The 20635-nt window shown below is 38.6% G+C and overlaps 2 protein-coding genes across 15 annotated transcripts in view; both read left to right on the top strand.

The window, feature by feature from the left end:
- The window catches only part of ARPP19 (cAMP regulated phosphoprotein 19), a 974666-nt gene that overhangs the window by 886278 nt on the left and 67753 nt on the right, over nucleotides 1–20635 (top strand). The window lies entirely within an intron of this gene.
- The window catches only part of ATOSA (atos homolog A), a 133314-nt gene that overhangs the window by 79842 nt on the left and 32837 nt on the right, over nucleotides 1–20635 (top strand). For all 9 annotated transcript variants that reach the window (XM_050797926.1, XM_050797924.1, XM_050797928.1 and 6 more), the window contains 2 exons: nucleotides 18268–18452; nucleotides 20253–20455. In XM_050797926.1, coding sequence (XP_050653883.1) covers nucleotides 18268–18452; nucleotides 20253–20455 — 388 coding nt within the window. The remainder of the gene's footprint in view (nucleotides 1–18267; nucleotides 18453–20252; nucleotides 20456–20635) is intronic.

Raw genomic sequence — 20635 nt, 5'->3', positions numbered from 1 at the left:
GTCTCCAAAAAAAAGAAAAACAAAAAGAAAATACCATCATTATTCTTGGCTAGGTGTAGTATTGATTTATATAGCTAGCTTCCTCATAATGTAGAATTAATCACTTCCACAAATATTTCTGAGTGCCTATCATGTACCAGTCATAGTTTCCGGATGTTAGATCTGTGTTAGTCAGCAGAACTGACCAAAATCTCTGCCCCTGTGGAATTTACAGAAAGCAGATGGGTAATAACCATATTAAATAAGTAAATAATAACAGTTTGTAAAAAGGATTCACTTGCCAATAGAATTGATTTAAATTCTGCCACAAACAAGGAAGTCCATGACTTCTAGAGAACTACATTACACAATGCAGGTAATGCCCCAGTGAAACAAGTGATAATTGTACAACTTTATGATGGAATAGCTCTATTGCATATTTACTGACATTTATCCCCAAAGTAAATATTATGCTCATGTAAAAGTAAAGGACTGCCTATTCAATTTCAAAACACATTTTGGACTATGCAATTTATTGGGTCAGCATTGTGTTTTAGAACATTTTAGTTATCTGTCCTGCCAACAAGGAAATCTAACTTTTTGTCTGTAGCTTTCAGTTTGGGTGTTCAATTTGAGATATGTTGCTTGCTTTAAAACTTGTTTCTTACATTAAAAAATATAAAATGCTTTCTAGAAATTATATATATATGGCAAACTAATTTACCATAACACACAGGCTTAGGTGTTTGTCTTATTACTTGGATTTATCAGCTTTGTATCCTATGGAAAGTTAAACAATATTATAAGTTGAATATTATCTTTTTTCCCTTTATACCATAATTCTTCACCTTAATATTTTCATCAACTCATAAAATCTTAAAGTTGGAAGTTTTTTTTAAGAAGTGATGTACTTCAGGCCGGGCGCGGTGGCTCAAGCCTGTAATCCCAGCACTTTGGGAGGCCGAGACGGGCGGATCACGAGGTCAGGAGATCGAGACCATCCTGGCTAATACAGTGAAACCCCGTCTCTACTAAAAAAAAAAATACAAAATAGCCGGGCGAGGTGACGGGCGCCTGTAGTCCCAGCTACTCGGGAGGCTGAGGCAGGAGAATGGCGTGAACCCGGGAGGCGGAGCTTGCAGTGAGCTGAGATCCGGCCACTGTACTCCAGCCCGGGCGACAGAGCGAGACTCCGTCTCAAAAAAAAAAAAAAAAAAAAGAAGTGGTGTACTTGTACTTCGACGGTTAAAGAAACGTAGAACAAAAGAGTTAATAGGGAGAATGTGGACCTCATGAAATCCAGCACAGTGATTATTTTTCACTAACTAGTACTGCCTTACAAACAGTGAGACCTTGGCAAGAGTGAGATGTTGTGCAGAATTCCCAGACTTCAGTTTTCCATATACATGCTGAAATTTTAAAAACAGGTTTATTTTGTCATACGTGAGACAATGTAAATTTTTTAAAATTATGAAGCATATCATACCTACAAAGGTCTTCGTTTTGATTTCAATTCTTAGTTACTTATCCTTCTAGTCTTTTCTGTTTTTTTATTTTTTAATTTTTTTAGACAGAGTCTTGCTCTGTTGCCCAGGCTGGAATGCAGTGGTGCAATCTCAGCTCACTGCAACCTCTGCCTTCCGGGTTTAAGCGATTCTCCTGCCTCAGCCTCTCGAGTAGCCAGGATTAGAGGTGCCCGCCACCAAACCCAGGTAATTTTTTTATTTTTGGTAGAGACGGGGTTTCACCATGTTGGCCAGGCTGGTCTCGAACTCCTGATCTCATGATCGCCCGCCTCAGCCTCCCAAAGTGCTGGGATTACAGGCATGAGCCGCCATGCCTGGCTTTTTTTTTTTTTTAACTACCCTTACCTCCACTGAGGCTTTTAGGGCATGAAAGGATTCTGTATGATACTATCATGGTGGATACATGTCATTAACATTTTTCCAAACCCAGAAAATATATGACATCCTGAGTGAACCCCAACATAAACTATGGACTTTGAGTGATTATGATGTGTCAGTGTAGGTTCATCAAGTGTAACAAATGTACCACTCTTTTGGGGTTGTTCATAATGGAGGAGGCCATACAGGTGTTGGGGAGCGGGTGTAATCTCTGTACTTGCCACTCAGTTTTGCTATAAACTTAAAACTGCTCTTAAAACGTCTTTATATGACCTCTAACATGATACTGAATTTTTTTAAAAACCTTTAGTTAAAAGCAAACCAAAAAAACCCTTACCAATGACTTACGTTTGAATTGTTAAACAGCCAGGAAGGGAATGTGGACAGCACTTACAGATTGAAGACTTTCTATAATTAAGAATTTGAATTGGCAAGGGGAAGACGTTTGTTATGGCAGCCAATTTTAGTTTTCTGGGAAGAGAATGGCCTTTCAGGATTGTATAAAGGAGGAGATTTACCTTCCTTAGCTTCAGATTTTTGTGGTCTAGAAAATATATTTGTTAACAATTGAGTGAAAAATTAAGTAGTTGCATGAAATAGATTGAAATTTATTTAATGAAGTCATCAATTGTACTATTATTGAAATAGAGTTTTTGTTTTGTGTTATACTTTCATAGCAATTTAAGTAGTTAAAATTATTTTAATGGAAGATACATAAAAACTAATCACATGACATTCATTTCTTTGTCATGTAAGCTTTTAATCTATTCATAATATCATTTGAGGAGTTTAAATAACATTAAAATATGCCTTTTTAAAAGTTTTGCTGTATCTAGGATAGTGTTTTTCAAAAACGATATCACTGTAGTTGTTAAATTACTGTAGTAAATAGTTATGGTAACAAATTCAGATTGACAAGTAATTACTGTTTTACGTTTTGCAGTATTTACAAAAGTGAGAAAGGTATTAGTACCCATTTTATTACTTAGCTGTAATTGACTTAGAGAACGTCACAGAAAATCAGTGTGGCCTGAGTTCTGAGTACACAGCCCTGGCATGGCTCATATCAGAGGAGCATCTTCTGTGTTTCCAGAATTCTCTTAGGTTCTTTTTAAGTCTTTTGTCTAGAAATACTTGGATTTTAACGTTACTTAGATTCGTTGTTCCAAGAAGCTCAAAGAGCTTTATAAAATACTATTAATCTTAAAATATCTAAAAATCATTGAGTGAATATTTTATATTGATTTTGTTCATAATCATCTTAAGAGTGTGTGTGGGCCTGATAGAATGTCTGCAGACATGAAGAACAGCATTAGATATATCTAAGAGACATTTTAGAGCACTGGAAAGAATTAAATTCCAAATTCCCGCATGTCTTGTCAGTCACCAAGCCTGCTTTTCTTCCTTCATTTCCATTGGTGATTCTAGTTGTCGTAATTATTCACAATCGAGAATTAGCAATTAGAGAATTAGCCAAAGATTTTTCCTTTGGCTTCTGTAAGATTTAGTGTGATGAAATCTGCCTCTCAAAATTACTTGAGGTTGAAAGGGACCTACTTTTAGCATTTTGTTGAAGACACTATCAGATGGCAGAATTGGCTATTAAGTGGCATTATAAATTCTCTTGAGATGCTGATGGCTGAGGCCCAGGAACATACATGAATGTAATCATTTCAGTCCTGTGTGTGTTAACAACTCTTTATTAAAATCAGTGTGAATAAGTTAAATTCTGTTTTTAAAAATCATAGTAAAATAAAAGCAAAAGGACTTCTTATGTGTTCTGACCACCTTCAATCTGACATTTTTTCTCCCTTAATGTAGGGCTAATAATCTGAGTTTGCCTGTCTTATAATGTGTGAATTCTTCAGCTGGTCATACTTCAGGATAGATCAAAGTTGATTTACAAGTGCTAGTGCCTTTCAATAAGCTAAGCTAAATCACTACACTTTTATGCCTGCTTTCATTTTGCTTGTATATTTACTGAGTACTTCCTATGTGTCAAGCAGTGTCCTAGGCACTGGTAATAAAATGATGAATATTTAGACCTGGCCTCTTTGCTCATAGAGTTTGTAGTCGAGTTAGAGGCAAACAGGCTATTACAATAAGATAATTGAAATTACCTGAAATCAGTGATTAGAAGTTGGCAAATTTTCAGTTTCTTCATTGAAAAATGTGCAGTTTGTGACAGGGTACTCTTCAGTTAAGTTGTCTACCCTTCTCCTTCCCTTCCCTCTTAGATATTTTCTAACTCATTCACAGACCTTCTTTTGCAACTTTGAAAGTATCAGGTTTAGAATTTGGGTGACTCTGGCAAACAGGAGTCTATCAAATATGGTTGACATTGAGGAAACACAACTAATGTTATGCCTCATTGACAAAAATAGGAGTCAGAAGGGTTGCATGGGCAGAGAAACAAAGCATTCTGGCAGGAAAGCAGAATAGAGAACTGGAAAACCTAGTTAGAATTCATAGGAAAACTGGGATTGGGAATTAAATACCAACATGTTTTACAGTAAGGACACCGATCAAACCTCAAGAGGCTGAATAACTAGTACAGAATAGGCAACAAGAATGACCTTGACAGTAAACCAACAAATACCTAAAGCTTCATGTTCTCTCTGAACTCTTTCCATAATTCTTCCCTGAGCCAGAACTGGAGTTGAACTAATAACAGGGGGTGGAGTTTGGCACACTGGATGAGATTTGGAAATAAATCCCCAAATTTCTGACATTTTCCCTACACGAGAGACATAGGTTTAAGGCCCCCTTTACCATTATGTTGCTGTGTATGCCTGAGCAAGTCACTTTACCTCTCTGAAGTCCAATTTCCTCACCTGTAAATTAATGAAAATATATCCTGAATTCTACAAAAAAAAAAAAAAAAAAAAAAAAAAAAACCTCTTAGCCTTTCTCTCTCTCTCTCTTTTTTTTTTTTTTTTCCAGCTTTCCCTTATCTTTTCTCCCACAGAAGCTGCTTATTTCCCTTTGATGATAAAGGGACCAAGCTTAGTTTTAATTAACTCTAGGTGTTTTTTAATGCACAAAGCAGAACATTAAAACACTTTATATATAACCAGATGTAATTGTACTGTTTTGCCATGCATTATAAGGATAATGTTTCTAAGTTGGATATCCTCTTGTTTCTGGAACCACATGATCTAGACTTTTCCCATAGTACTTAAATTGAGAGCTTTAGAAAGGGGAGACATGCGGAACAAAAGGAGTAACTGTCTGAATTCATGTAATACCAATGGGCTTCAAGATGATCCTCCACTTACTGGTAAAGTGTGTGGCCTTGGGCAAATGATTTTATAAATTTAGCATTCTCATCTGTAAAATGGGGAAAGATGTGTATCATAGCATTTAGTTTTATTTTAAATTTAACAAACACATGCAGCATTCTAAAAGTTACATAAATAATAATCCTTGTAACTGCCCTCTGAAAGTTGATACTATTATCCCCATTTAATTAGGTGAAATACTGAGGAAAGAGATGTTGTGTAAAATCCAAACAACTAGCAAGTGGCAGAGCTGGTTGACAGACTTCAGACAGACTTCAGAGTTGAGCCCTTTACTACTGCTCTATGCTGCTTCATGAGGACTAACTTGATAAAACAATTCACAACTCAGGTTGATGGGGATCATCTTTGTTTAATTGAATGTTTGGGTTTTACATGACAATGAATTTAATAGCCAATTTTCAAAGAGCTAGATTACCGTAAAAACATATAACTTGTTTTTTTAGATGGCACCTTATGATATTACAGTGTTTTAGTCATAATTTTGAACTTTGGTGGTTATTGTGTAGGTGTAGAGCAGAGATACTTGGTTGAATCTAAACAAACCATGCTCAAGTTCAGAAAACTGCTTTTAAAAGTCAGTCTGTGATAAATTTGTTATTTATCATACTTGATAAGTTGATCACTTGTCTTTTTTCATGATAGAGTGCTGAGGATTAAAATAAATAAATTTTGTTGTGGATTAACAAGACCAAGAATAGAGAGTATTTTCATATTAGAAAATACTGTTCTGTAGATGAGAATATTTATGTATAACTAATAATAAAAAAATAGTGTACACATAAAATTGCTGTTTCACTTATAGCCGTGGCCACTGTTTTTCACACTTGTCACTAATGTCAGCTTTGCCTCTTATTCTCTGCTTGAAGACTTTTCATGGTATATAAAATGACTTGTACTAGGTATTGAGAAACTTGAATTGTAGTTCGCTATTGCCTGGTTTTTAGTATATTATTGAAGCAAGGAAGTTGATGTCTTTGTACCTTATTTTCCTCATCTGGAAGTAAAGTAGGTTAGGCTAAGATGATTTCTAAGATCCTTTACAATTCTCACTTAAAACAGGTACACATGACCAGGTGCAGTGGCTCATACCTGTAATCCCAGCACTTTGGGAGGCCAAGATGAGTGGATCACGTGAGGTTAGGAGTTTGAGACCAGCCTGACCAACATGGTAAAACCCCATCTCTACTAAAAATAAAAAAAAATTAGCTGGGTATGGTGGCAGGTGCCTGTAATCCCAGCTACTCTGGAGGCTGAGACAGGAAACTCCACTTGAACCCAGGAGGCAGAGGTTGCAGTGAGTCAAGATCGCACCACTGCACTCCAGCCTGGGTGACAGAACAAGACTCCGTCTCAAAAAAAAAAAAAAAAAAAAAAAAAAAACAGGTACACATAACATATTCCTTTGAGACTGGAACACATAAATGAGAAGCCAAAAATATTTCAGTGATTGTGAAATTTAACCCATTAGTAGATATACGTCCATAACATGTTAAGAAAATTCTAAAAAAATGAATAGGTTGATATAACTAGAGAGCTGTCAAATCGTGCTGAATTTTTCCTGAATGTGGTTCATTTGCACTGATATGTCCTTTCCTTTTTCATGGTCACATTTGTGATTAATGCCCTAAGTTTTGGAGAAGTTTGGCTGAAGTTAACAGTACAGTCTGTCCGTGGAACAGAGTGAAATTTACCCATGAGAAGGTGAAATTCATGACCTTTGGTTGGTACACCAACACCCTACAGTAACCATTTATAGCCTAGATGGCTTCTGTAAATTCTGGGGAAGAGTACAAAGTAAGTCAAAGATCAGTGTGGAAAGGAGTTAGGAATGGGTTTTTTCATGGAAAAGAGTGGGAGTCCGGAAAACTTTGAGTTCGTGGGAAGGAGAGGAGGAAGTCATGCTTGATAGGTTAAAAAAAACAAAACCAAAAACATTTAAGCTTGAGAGGATTGTAATGGAATGGCTTTTTGGGAAGATTAATCTGCATTAGGATTCAAGATGGATAAGGAGGTGCCTAGAGTCCTAGACAATAGCTAGGAAACTGGTAGTAATTCAGGTATAAATTAATAAGAACCTAACTAGGTAACTGTTTTCAGGATAAAAAGGAAGAGTTTAATTCCGAGAAAAATTTAAAACAAATTAAAATTTAGTAATTTCAGGATTATACAGGAGAATCTCCTACCACCTGTGCCATAGACTTAGAAGGGAAGCAGTTAAAACTTCTTTTAGTCTCATTTTGAGATTTGGAAATAATTTTCTATGAGTGATGATATTGCATATTTAATACTTTTCTAGAAAGGGCTATTGTATTATATGAATGCCCACTGTGTTAAGAGAGGACTAAGAAAGTAGACTTTTGCATTTATCATATATACTCTGCAGAATAATAGACAGTGTATGTCACATTTGTCTAATCTTCCATCATCACCGCCTACTGAGCTCACTATTTTCAAGGTCACCAGTGACTTCCTTATTGTCAAATTCAATGGTCACTTCTTTGTTTATATTTTATTAAACTTCACCAGTGTTTGAGACCATTGATCATGCACTCCTGGAAACTTTCTATTCTCTCGAGGCTTCCATTATACCATACCTGACAGCTCGTTTTGTTGTTCCTCGTCTTCTCTAATTGTTGCAGTGCCCCCAGGGCTCTGTCATGAGTTCCCTGCTCTCCTCTATCTACATACTCCTCTAGGTAACTCTTGATTCTAAATACTATCTGAATGCCAGTGATCCCCAAAGCTATACCTACAACCCCAGACAACTATAATAACCTCCTAATTAGTATAGCTACTTTCATTCTTTCCCCCTATTCTTTTATCCACATAGCAGCCAGGGTGATCATTTTAAATGTAAATCGGATCATGCATTTCTCTAGTTAAAACCCTCTAATGGCTCCCCATTCCATTTGGAATAAAATCTAAACTTTTTACCCTATTTTCAAAATCCTTTATGATCTAGTCCCTGACCACCTTTCTAAACTTTTTTTTTTTGACACAGGGTCTCGCTCTGTTGCCCAGGTAGGAGTACAGTGGTGCAATCATAGTTCACTGCAGCCTTGAACTCCTGGGCTCAAGCAGTCCTTCTGCTTCAACCTCGCAAGTAGCTGGAACCACAGGCACATGTTACCACACCTGGCTTTATTTATTGTTATGTTATGTTATGTTATGTTATGTTATGTTATGTTATGTTATGTTATGTTATGTTATGTTATTTTAAATAAAGACAGGGTCTCACTGTGTTGCCCAGGCTGGTCTCAAACTCCTGGGCTTAAGCAATCCACCCACCTTGGTTTCCCAAAGTGTTGCGTTTATGGGTGTGAGCCACCCTGCCTAGCTAAATGTCCATCTCTTACTGCTTTCCCTCTCTCCCCACTGCAATTTCAGCCGCATTCACCTTCTAGTTCCTGGGATTTGACCCATTCGTTCCCACCTTTGTCATTGCTCAGAATGCTCTTTCCCCTAATTTTTGAATGGTTAGCTCCTTGTCATTTAGATCTCAGCTGAAATGTTACCTGCTTCAAAAAGCCCTCCCTAACCACCTGATAGAAAGCATTGCCAGAATCATTCTCATATCACATCATCCTTTTTATAATTATTGCATAGTACTTAGCATCTGATATTTTATTAATTTGTTTTTGTTTTTCTGTGCCATCACAACAATATAAGCTCCAAGCCCCATTGTCTACAAAAGTGCCTGGAACCTGGTACTTTTATGCTATTTGTTGAATAAATGAAGTCTTAGTACCTACATAGTGGTTATGTTAACTGAGAGTCCCATTCTTTGAGCATAACCTCTTCCACTAATTCTTAATATCCATTCTCAGGTGCCTCATCTCATTTCCATATGTTTCTCATATGGAATCTCACTGACATTCCAGTTCTTACCTAATTTTTTTAAACATTTGTTTTTAAAAAGAAAAAGTGTTTCAGATACTAAGTTCCAGTTTCTCAATACCAGAACCAGTATACTGTTACCTGTGTGTGTCTTCACAAATGCCAGTATTAAGTAACCAAACTATGACCTACTTTAAGAAATAGTAGGCCTGGTGCAGTGGCTCATGCCTGTAATCCAGCACTTTGGGAGGCCAAGGTTGGTAGATCACTTGAGGTCAGGAGTTTGAGACCACCCTGGCCAATATAATGAAACCTCATCTCTACTAAAAATACAAAAATTAGCCGGACATGGTGAAGCGCACCTGTGATCCCTACTCAGGAGGCTGAAGCAAGAGAATTGCTTGAACCCCGGAGGCAGAGGTTGCAGTGAGCCAAGGTCATGTCATTGCACTGCAGCCGGGGTGATAGAATGAGACTCTGTCTCAAAAAAAAAAAGAAAGAAAGAAAAGAAATAGTAAGTGTATTCGTGTATTCTCATGCTGCTAATAAAGACATACCTAAGACTGAATAATTTATAAAGAAAAAAGGTTTAATGGACTCACAGTTCCACATGGCTGGAGAGGCCTCACAATCATGGCGGAAGGTGAAAGGCACATCTTAAGTGGCAGCAGGCAAGAGAGAGTATATGCAGGGGAACTCCCCTTTATAAAACCATCAGATCTCATGAGACTTAGGAGACTTATTCACTATCACAAGAACAGAATGGAAAAACCCACCCCCATGATTCAGTTACCTCCCACTGGGACCCTCCCATGACAGGTGGGGATTATTACAATTCAAGGTGAGATTTGTACAGAGCCAAACCATATCAGTAGGGGTTACAAAAAGTAGTAACTCATTAATTAAAAATATATGACACTGGGACTGCTTTTATTGCATATTATTTTTCAGTTAATAGGAGTTACTTACCTAATGCTAGTCAGAGAATAGTGATTTATTTACAATTTAGTATATGGGATTATGTGTTTGCTTTATGGGACTGATAATATTTTGTTGTATGTATGTCTGTCTGTGCTTATATATGCTTGTGATTCCACAGATACATAATCCTAACATTGTTCTTAAACATTAGGTTTTTACTTACATTGTAGATATGTTTCCTTGTCAAAAGTAGATATGTCATTATTTTAGATCTAACTGAACCACAGTATATTTAACCAGTCTCATATTGTTGAATATTTAGGTTGATGCCAATTTTTTTAAGTTGGTATAAACGTTTTCATAAACATCCTTGGACATTTGGCTTGGTGTACTTCTTCCGTTATTTTCTGGGGATAAATTCATAGAAGAATTTTTATTCGCAATACTCAGTTGTACATCATGAAGTAAAAAGGACACTTTTTATTTTTGTTTTATTTTTTGAGACAGAGTCTCGCTCTCTTGCCCAGGTTAGAGTGCAATGGCACAATCCCAGCTCACTGTAGCCTCAACCTCCAAGCTCAAGTGATCCTCCCTCATCTGCCTTCCGAGCAGCTGCAGGCACGTGCCACCACATCGGCTGATTTTTGTAGAGATGGGGTTTAGCCAGGTTGCCAGGCTGATTTTGAATTCCTGAGCTCAAGCAATCAGTCTGCCTGAGCCTCCCAATGTGCTGGGATTACAGGCATGAACCACTGCCCCTGGCTGGACATTATTTTTAGATAAACTTTCTTAGCAGCAATTCCCCAGGCTGTTCCCAGGCCTCCTTTTCCATGTTAATTCATGGCATAAGAGGCCTAGGCTCCTTCTCCTTCCCTGGCAGGCCTTAGGGAAAAAACAGCGTATATAACAGCCTAGCAATGGGAAAGACACTCTTCTTTCACTCCCATTGAAGTAGCTTTGAGCCATCCTGGTTTGTTTGTTTGTTTGTTTTCCTAAATCAAGAAGTGTGTGTATATAATGAGTAGCGCTTCAGCTGGGCTCCTGGTTAGAGTCTCTCAAGAAGGAGTTAGTGGTTCTGGTCTCTCTCCTGTGGTTTTTCTGAAGAGCAAAGCACCATAAATTCTCAGAGTTGGACAAAACCTGAGAACAAGCCTAATTGAGCCACTCGCTTACATAAATCTCTTCAGCCACACCCTGGCAAGTGTTTATGAAACTTTCCTTGAACACCTCTAGCAATGAAGAATTTACTTCTTAGTCTGTTTCGTCTATGGATCACTCCAGTTGTTCAAAGTTTTCGCAATGGCTAAGTTGTTCACTTTTCTCGATGGACAGAACAGGTGGGGAATTTTAAGAAGCTGCTACACTCCAGAACCAGAAGAGCATGCAAAAGCAGTCAGTCTGATCATAGCTCCCAGACAGCCTAGTGCAAGCACAATCCTCATTGAGGTCTTAGGTAGAGGGACCCCCAGAACTGTGTTTTCGTTGGTTAATCACTGGTGTCCAGTGATCTGTCCTTCATAGCATGTGAAAATTTATAACATACTTTCTGTTCTCTTCAATATTACATTTTATGTCCAATAATTTATTTTTCTTTTCTTTTTTTTTTTTTAAGACAGTCTCTTTCTGTCCCTCAGGCTGGAGTGCAGTGGTGCAATCTCAGTTCACTGCAACCTCCACCTCCTGGGTTCAAGTGATCCTCCCATCTCAACCTCCCAAGTAGCTGGGATTACAAACATGCACCACCATGCCTGGCGAATTTTTGTATTTTTAGTAGAGACAGGGTTTCACCATGTTGGTCAGGCTGGTCTCAAACCCCTGACCTCAAGTGATCCACCTCCAGGAGTGAGCTACAGGAGTAAGCCACCGCACGTGGCCAAATAATTTATTTCTTCTAACATGCGAAACTGGTAAGAAGGCCTAGCAGTTTATATTAGTCTAGATTTGAAACATTTTTTTTTTTTTGTAAAAGTAGACTTTTTCAGGTGCTCTAAAATCAAACTTTATTTCTAGTGTGAGCTGTGTCCTCAGAATATCAAATTAGATCTATTGAATTCTCTTTAGTCCGACATATTTCGCAATTATTGGTCATATTCTTCAGTAAACTCTGCTGTTGTGTTTAGAGGTTGACATTATAAAAAATGATGTAACTTTTCTTTAAAAAAATTTTTTACTGCCAATTTTCAAGGACGATCTATAACAATGTAACTGTTCTGAGGACTACTATGATTTAGTATTCTCGTTTATTAAAGTTAGACATTCTTGACAAATTTCTAAAAGTTGTCATCACATATCACTTGTACTTAGGTAATATTTTATGTGTTTCAAAATACCATTGTATAATCCATAGTATTCCTTTCAATACTTATGTAATAGTTACACCAGTAATTAACAGATAACTAGTATCATCTCTAATCTTTGTTTCAGATTTTTCATTTAAACATTTAACACCCTTGCTGGGCGCCCTGGCTCACGCCTGTAATCCCAGCACTTTGGGAGGCCAAGGCGGGCGAATCACGGGGTCAGGAGATCAAGACCATCCTGGCTAACACGGTGAAACCCCATCTCTACTAAAAATACAAAAAATTAGCCGGGTGTGGTGGCAGGCGCCTGTAATCCCAGCTACTCGGGAGGCTGAGGCAGGAGAATGGCATGAACCCAGGAGGCGGAGTTTGCAGTGAGCTGAGATCGCACCACTGCACTCCAGCCTGAGTGACAGAGCAAGACTCTGTCTCCAAAAAAAAAAAAACATTTAACACCCTAAGTTCAGTAAGTCATCTGAGGGATTGCAAACTCCAGTCATGGTTTTGAAGTTTGTTTAGTTTGTCCCCCACAGAGACAATGACCAAAGCAACCAAATTTTAGTCCAATGTTACATTATTTAAAAGTGGCTTGGGGCAGTGGCTCACATCTGTAATCCCAGCACTTTGGGAGGCCAAGGTGGGAGAATTGCTTGAGGCCAGGAGTTTGAGGTTAAAGTGAGCCATGGTCACGCCACTGCACTCCACCCTGGGCCACAAAGCAAGACCCTGTCTCTAAAACAAAAAAGAAGAAGAAGAAAATACTCTTTTGTAACAGTTCAGTGTTTATCACTTTAAACTTAATAATTCCTACTGCAAGAGTTAGCCACTCCGTTCTAGTAGCTTTGGAAATGTATTGCAGTTTTGCAGGCATGAGGATAACAAGTCATAGGGTCCTGGTAACATCTATTGTACCTGACATCCAAAATATAACTATTTTGGATCTAACTATTGAACCTGACATCCAAAAATATAATTTTTTTTTTCTGAGACAAGAGTCTTGCTCTGTCGCCTTTCTTTCAGTCATTGCACTTTCTCCACCTTCTTCCCCACTTTGTATGTCCTTTCCTAATCTAACCTGTTAGTTTTGCAGAATTTTATCTCTGCAGAAATGATCAGGTGCTCTTTAGGATATGTATAGTGGTAGTGGTAGTGTTTAAAAAGTAGTTTTAAGAGACATCCTTGTTAAGAGTGAAGAAAAATTGGGCTGAGTGCGGTGGCTCACACCTGTAATCCCAGCACTTTGGGAGGCTGAGGTGGGCGGATCACGAAATCAGGAGATTGAGACCATCCTGGCTAACACAGTGAAACCCCAAGTCTACTAAAAATACAAAAAAGTTAGCCGGGCATGGTGGTGGGTGCTTGTAGCCCCAGCTGCTCGGGAGGCTAAGGCCAGAGAATGGCGTGAACATGAACCTGGGAGGCAGAGTATGCAGTGAGCCAGTAATGTGCCACTGCGCTCCAACCTGGGTGACAGAGCAAGACTCTGTCTCAAAAAAAAAAAAAAAAAAGAGTGAAGAAAAATAGATGAGGGCAATGATGAGTTTTTAGCCAGGCTTTGGTATACAGTATTTGGGGAGATCATATACATTAATGCTCTGGGTAGAGGCCTGCAGATGAGTCATGCTTGATACCAAGGTGATAATGCAGAGGTAGTCAGTCAATTATGTGTTACAATTATGTGGATTTGGTTTTAAAAGAATTATGGGCTTTCTTACAAATTTTACATATTTATTTACTTATTTTAAATAATATTTATTTATTCAGAAGAGGAGACTATGTAATGTGATGTGAAAAGTAAGATTAAAAGCTACATTGTATGAACCTAAGTTTGTTTTAAAAGTTGTATATATGCGGCCGGGCGCGGTGGCTCAAGCCTGTAATTCCAGCACTTTGGGAGGCCGAGACGGGTGGATCATGAGGTCAGGAGATCGAGACCATCCTGGCTAAAACAGTGAAACCCCATCTCTACTAAAAAATACAAAAAACTAGCCGGGCACGGTGGCGGGCGCCTGTAGTCCCAGCTACTCGGGAGGCTGAGACAGGAGAATGGCGTAAACCCGGGAGGCAGAGCTTGCAGTGAGCTGAGATCCGGCCACTGCACTCCAGCCTGGGCGACAGAGCGAGACTCCGTCTCAAAAAAAAAAAAAAAAAAAAAAAAAAAAAAAAAAGTATATATGCTTAAAACAAGTCTATTAAGTTAACAATAGATATCTCTGAAAAATGAGTTATTTTTGTCTTACTCTCTGAATTTTATAAATTTCTCAGTAAATGTGTTACTTTTTAGTTAGAAAATCATTATCTAAATTTTGAAATAGTCACATTTTTGGAAAGTTTTATTTTCCTCAATGTTTTAGTGTGCTCAGGCTGCCATAAAATACCATAGACTTGGGCGGCTTAAACAACAGAAATTTATTTTCTCACATTTCCGAAGGCTGGAAGTCCAAGATCAGGGTGCCAGCATGTTCAGGTCCTGGTGAGAGCTCTCTTCCTGGCTCACAGACAGCTGCCTTCTCCTTGTGTGCTCATGTGGCCTTTCCTTGAGGAGAAAGAAAGCGAGAGGGAGACACATGCGGGCTGTGGGAGGTGGGGGAAAGCAGGGAGAGAGGAGGTCACTTTCTCTTCTTTTAAAGCTACCTGCATTACCACCCTTATGACCTCATTTAACTGTAATTACCTCCTAAAAGCCTTATTTCCAAATAGAGTCACAGTGCCGGCTAAGGCTTCAACATATGAATTTCGATTCAGCCCATCACTCAGTTCTCATTTATAGACTAGCAATTTTTTTATTTTTGATGATTATCTTCTCTAATTTCATAACTATATTTTAGTTACTAGTCAAGGTGCTTTTGATTACAAATAATTCACTCAACAAGCTTAAAGGAATTGATTGCTAGGGATACAGAGTTCTCTCTCAGTAGGTTTATGAGGGACTGGAACATTGTCAGGAATCAGGCAACTACTTTTTCTGGCTTTCTGTGGCTACAAAGTCTCCTTTCTCTCTCATTCACTATGTAACTTATTTCATTCTCTTATTTTCTGTTCCATGCCCATGGCAGTCTATGGTCATTACATAGCTCCTGGGTGTACGTTGCCTCAGTTTAAGTCATAGCAGATAGGGACAAACTAACATCTCTGAATCCTAACTCCAGTGTCTTGGGAAATAGACTGACCCAGGATGGGTCAGGTGCCCACTTTGAATCAATTGGCTTTGGTGGGGTTGGGAAACAGGGTCACACTTTTTTGTATATATAGTAGAGACAGGGTCTCTCTGTGTTGCCCAGGCTGGTCTCGAACTCCTGGGCTCAATGGATTCTCTTGCCTCCGCCTCCCAAAATGCTAGGATTATAGGCATGAACCATCACTTCCAACCAGGGGTCACACAACTTAAAGAAGGCTGCCGGTGTTCACTCTTGACAATGGCCACTGTTAAAATCTTGCTCTACGTGATCTTCCTAAAGCTCTTTCAGACAACTAGGCAGATGTTACCCTCATTTAATGGAAGAAAACAGTAAGTGACTTGTCTCAAGCAACGCGTCACTACTGTAGAACCCTTCCTCACCACTGTCTTCACCACATATCCCTTAGAACCTTTCCTCACCACTGTCTTCCACCACATACCCCTACCCAACTACTGGCCACCAGTCTGTGCTCTTATAGATTGCTAATGTCTGTACGAGTGGTTATCACAGTATGGTGTGTATTTGGTTGTTGTGTCTGCTGCTCTGAGAATTTTTAAAGTGTATGATCCATGTATTTTTTAACCTGGGGATGTATGATAAACTGAATGAATTGACTGGGAATAGAACTAGAGCCCAGGTTCTGGAGCTAAACTGTCCAGCTTCCAAATTCAACTTTGCTACTTCCTAATTGATGATCTTGGGCAAGTTACTTAACCTTTCCATGCTTCATTTATCTGAAAAATAGAAGTAATAGTCCTCACCTTCTAGAGCTGCTCCGAGGATTAAATGAGTTGATGTGTAGAAAGTACTTCGAACTGACAGTGATAAATTACCAAATGTTGGCTGTCATTTTATATGTTCCAAATGGTCACTTTAGAGAAACTTTTCTGAATGGCCTTAAAATGCCAGTTCAATAAAGTTTACTTTAAGGCTTCTTCCTTTTCTGATAAGCCTTCCTGAAGCTAGAAAAGAGCATTCTTCATCATACCCTTCAAAGCTATTCATAATCTGGCTCCAGTCCTTCTTTTTGCATACTTTTCTCTATAAGAAATCTCTGCTCAAATTCACCTTCTCTCTTCCCATTTCATGCTGCATTGCTCTGTTTGTTTTTAAAATTCTTTGAATTGTAAAGGTTTCAAAACTAGGAACTATGTGCATATGACTCTGTGTCCCCCTATTACCTGAGGTATAATAGGCACTTGAAATATTTGTTGCTTAATTGGCAGAGATAAGAGCAACTTTTTGTACAACAAATTATACAACAAATTGAATAGTATGTGCACTTTTGTGTATGAACAACTTGTATAGCGGGTTAACAGTTTTTAAAATTAACTGTTAAAAAACTAGGAGCACGCGTGAGAAATATTTAAATTACCATAACTACATGAAAAAAAAAATCTATAGATTAGAGTGTTTGAAACTGTAATAACCAAAATACCACATTCCACATATTGCAAATCAGGCTTTGTGCCGCTGCTGGATAAGTATAGCATTTCTTCCTTAGCAATTGTTACTACTATATAGTAAAAGCACAGAGGACCCCATGACTATGAATTTTCATGTCACAGAATTAGTGCTGTGAAACTAAGGAACTAGTAAAGGAAGGGAGGGGGAGAGAAAGAGAAACATGCAGTGGATCTATATCTTTTTCTAATATGTAAATAATAGCAATAGAACATCTTAGTTAAAAATACGACATAAGACATTTTAACCTTTTAGCTATTAGTGATTATTTGTGTGCAAAAACTATTGTACCTGACATCCAAAAATATAATTTTTTTTTTTTTTTCTGAGACAAGAGTCTTGCTCTGTCGCCTAGGCTGGAGTGCAATGGGGCGATCTTGGCTCACTGCAACCTCCACCTCCCGGGTTCAAGCGATTCTCCTGCTTCAGCCTCCTAAGTAGTTGGGATTACAGGCATGCACCACTGCACCCAGCTGATTTTTGTATTTTTAGTAGAGACTGGGTTTCGCCATGTTGGTCAGGCTGGTCTCGAACTCCCACCCTCGGGTGATCTGCCCACCTCAGCCTCCCAAAGTGCTGGGATTACAGGCATGAGCCACCACACCTGACCCAGAAATATAATTATTATAGGCTATAAAGTTAAAATAGATATCTCTGAAAAATGAGTTATTTTTGTCTTACTCTCTGAATTTTATAAATTTCTCAGAAAATGTGTTACTTTTTAATTAGAAAAGTAAGCCACCACACCTGACCCAAAAATATAATTATTATAGGCCAGGCGCAGTGGCTCATGCCTGTAATCCCAACACTATGGGAGGCTTAGGCGGGCAGATCACCGGAGGTCGGGAGTTCGAGACCAGCCTGACCAACATGGCAAAACCCCGTCTCTACTAAAAATACAAAAATTAGCCATTCATGGTGGTACATGCCTATAATCCCAGCTACTTGGGAGGCTGAGGCAGGAGAATCGCTTGAACCCAGGAGGTGGAGGTTGCGGTGAGCCAGATTGTGCCATTGCACTCCAGCTTGGACAAAAAGAATGAAACTCTGTCTCAAAAAAATAATAATTATTATTATTATCATAGGATGATAAATGTATTTCTAAACCTTCAGTGTTTTAACTAATGTTTATATAAATACAATTCCATAATTTTAACCAGTTCAACTAAAATTTGGAATTATCCATCATCTCCTCACTTCTGTATAGTTTGTGAATCAAGAGTTTAGTATATTTTGATTGTCTTGATTTTATTATTTTCACTCTTTGTTAAATGAATATTCTTAAATGTGTCATGTGACATTAGTTATTTTAGGCAGACCAGATGAGTTCTTACTAAGAGTACATTAAATTGAGGACCCTTTGCCCCTTTTTTTATATCAGATACTCTGGATGAATATTTTGAATATGATGCAGAGGAGTTCTTGGTCTCTTTGGCCTTGCTGATAACAGAAGGACGAACACCTGAATGTTCTGTAAAAGGTCGAACAGAAAGCTTTCATTGCCCTCCAGCACAGTCTTGTTACCCAGTAACTACCAAACATGAATGTAGTGACAAGCTGGCCCAGGTGAGAATCTTGTGTTGAATGCTTTATATCTTTTATATAAACTAGTTTATGTTCATCATCACCTTTATTTTATTACAATTATCACATTTCAATGTAAAATTGATCATAATCATAAAGGGAAAAAAATCCAAATCCTGGACCATAGCTAATAAACTTAGCTCTCAAATAAGGCTCTTGAAGGCATTGCAGGTAGTTTTGCTGATCAGTGGGGAGGTGGGCACCCAGTTTCATACCGGCCATCTCATAAGCTGGATTTAAGACTATCTATGCTGTTGGATTTTACTTTGTTTATTTATTTATTTATTGGAGATGGAGTCTTGCCCTGTCGCCCAGGCTGGAGTGCAGTGGCGCAATGTTGTCTCACTGCAACCTCCACCTCCTGGGTTCAAGCAATTCTTCTGCCTCAGCCTGCTGAGTAGCTGGGACTACAGGTGCATGCCACCACACCCGGCTAATTTTTGTATTTTTCGTAGAGATGGGGTTTCACCATATTTGCCAGACTGGTCTCCAATTCCTGACCTCGTGATCCGCCCTCCTCAGCCTCCCAAAGTGCTGGGATTACAGGCATGAACCATGATGCCCGGCCTGCTTTATTTTTAGAATCTCAACCCTGGCTCTTCCACTTTGTATTGTTATTCATTTGGTAAATTGATGTTGTTATGATTATTTTCCCCACATTAACCAATTTCCCTTTTGTATTCCTTTTTTTTAATGGTAAGATTTTTGTGTAACATTGTTCAAAATATTTTGGTGTAGGTAGCAAACAATTTGCTTTAAGAATTTTTCTCCCACTTATTAGTTTCTCAAATGTGATCCAAAATTTTAAACTTTAAAAGTCTTGTCTATTTTGAGGCCAGGCGTAGTGGTTGGCCTGGCCAACACGGTGAAACCTCATCTCTACTAAAAATACAAAACATAGCTGGGCGTGGTGGCGGGTGCCTGTAATCTCAGCTACTCAGGAGGCTGAGGCAGGAGAATTGCTTGAACCCGGGAGGCAGAGGTTGCAGTGAGCCAAGATCATGCCATTGCACTCCAGCCTGGTCAACAAGAGTGAGACTCCATCTCAAAAAAAAAGAGATCTTGTTTATTTTGAGTGTTTAATGAAAATGAGTTTTTAATATTTTGGTGTTCAGATTTAAGAAGTAATCTTTCCTGTGAAATGATGAAATTAATAAAGTAGTCAAGGCTGGGCCAACTCAGAGGCCTGTCAGACATTGGATATAGCAGTTCTTTTTCCACAAGGTAGAGCAAAGATACACTCCTCAAGAAAATTTGCATTACAAATGTTCAATACAGCCGGGGCACAGTGGCTCATGCCTGTAATCCCAGCACTTTGGGAGGCCAAGGTAGGCAGATCACCTGAGGTTAGGAGTTTGAGATCAGCCTGGCCATCATGGAGAAGCCCCGTCTCTACTAAAAGTACAAAAATTAGGCCGGCATGCTGGCGGGCGCCTGTGATCCCAGCTAATTGAGAGGCTGAGGCAGGAGAATCGCTTGAACCTGGGAGGCGGAGGTTGCAGTGAGCTGAGATCGTACCACTGCACTCCAGCTTGAGCAACAGAGTGAGTCTCAGTCACAAAAAAATAAAATAAAATAAATGTTCAGTACTAATCATTGCACTCTAGAGCTCACTAGCATAGATCCATTATTAAATGAGGAAACCTAGATAGCATTCTGAGCAAAAGCTCTACAATAAATGACTCATTTCTCATACAAATGTCTACTTTACAATTATAATTTTCTATGATACAAAATTAGGTGGGTTTTTGAGACATTTTGCTTATATTCATTTTCTCTAAGTGCCGCCAAGCCAGACGAACTAGGTCTGAGGTCACATTGTTGTGGAAGAATAACCTTCCAGTCATGGTGGAAATGATGCTACTACCAGACTGCTGCTACAGCGATGATGGGCCCACCACAGAGGGAATTGATCTAAATGATCCTGCAATTAAGCAAGATGCATTATTATTAGAAAGATGGATCTTGGAGCCAGTTCCTCGACAGTAAGTTGTTGAACGTTAGTTCAGAGTTGTTCTTGGTAAATCACGTTTTCCATTACTTCCTATAAATTATTTTAATGTATCATGTCTTTTAATTCCTCTATTTATGTAATAAAATTGAGATAGTATTTATATTTGGCACTAAATATGAGTAAATGTAGTACTTACATTTAGTAGTTGTGA

Source organism: Macaca thibetana, chromosome 7 (genome assembly GCF_024542745.1).
Source record: "Macaca thibetana thibetana isolate TM-01 chromosome 7, ASM2454274v1, whole genome shotgun sequence".
NCBI classification, from domain to species: Eukaryota; Metazoa; Chordata; class Mammalia; order Primates; family Cercopithecidae; genus Macaca; species Macaca thibetana.
The sequence above is the reverse complement of the archived record's forward strand: the minus strand, read 5'-3'. Positions and strand labels throughout refer to the sequence as shown.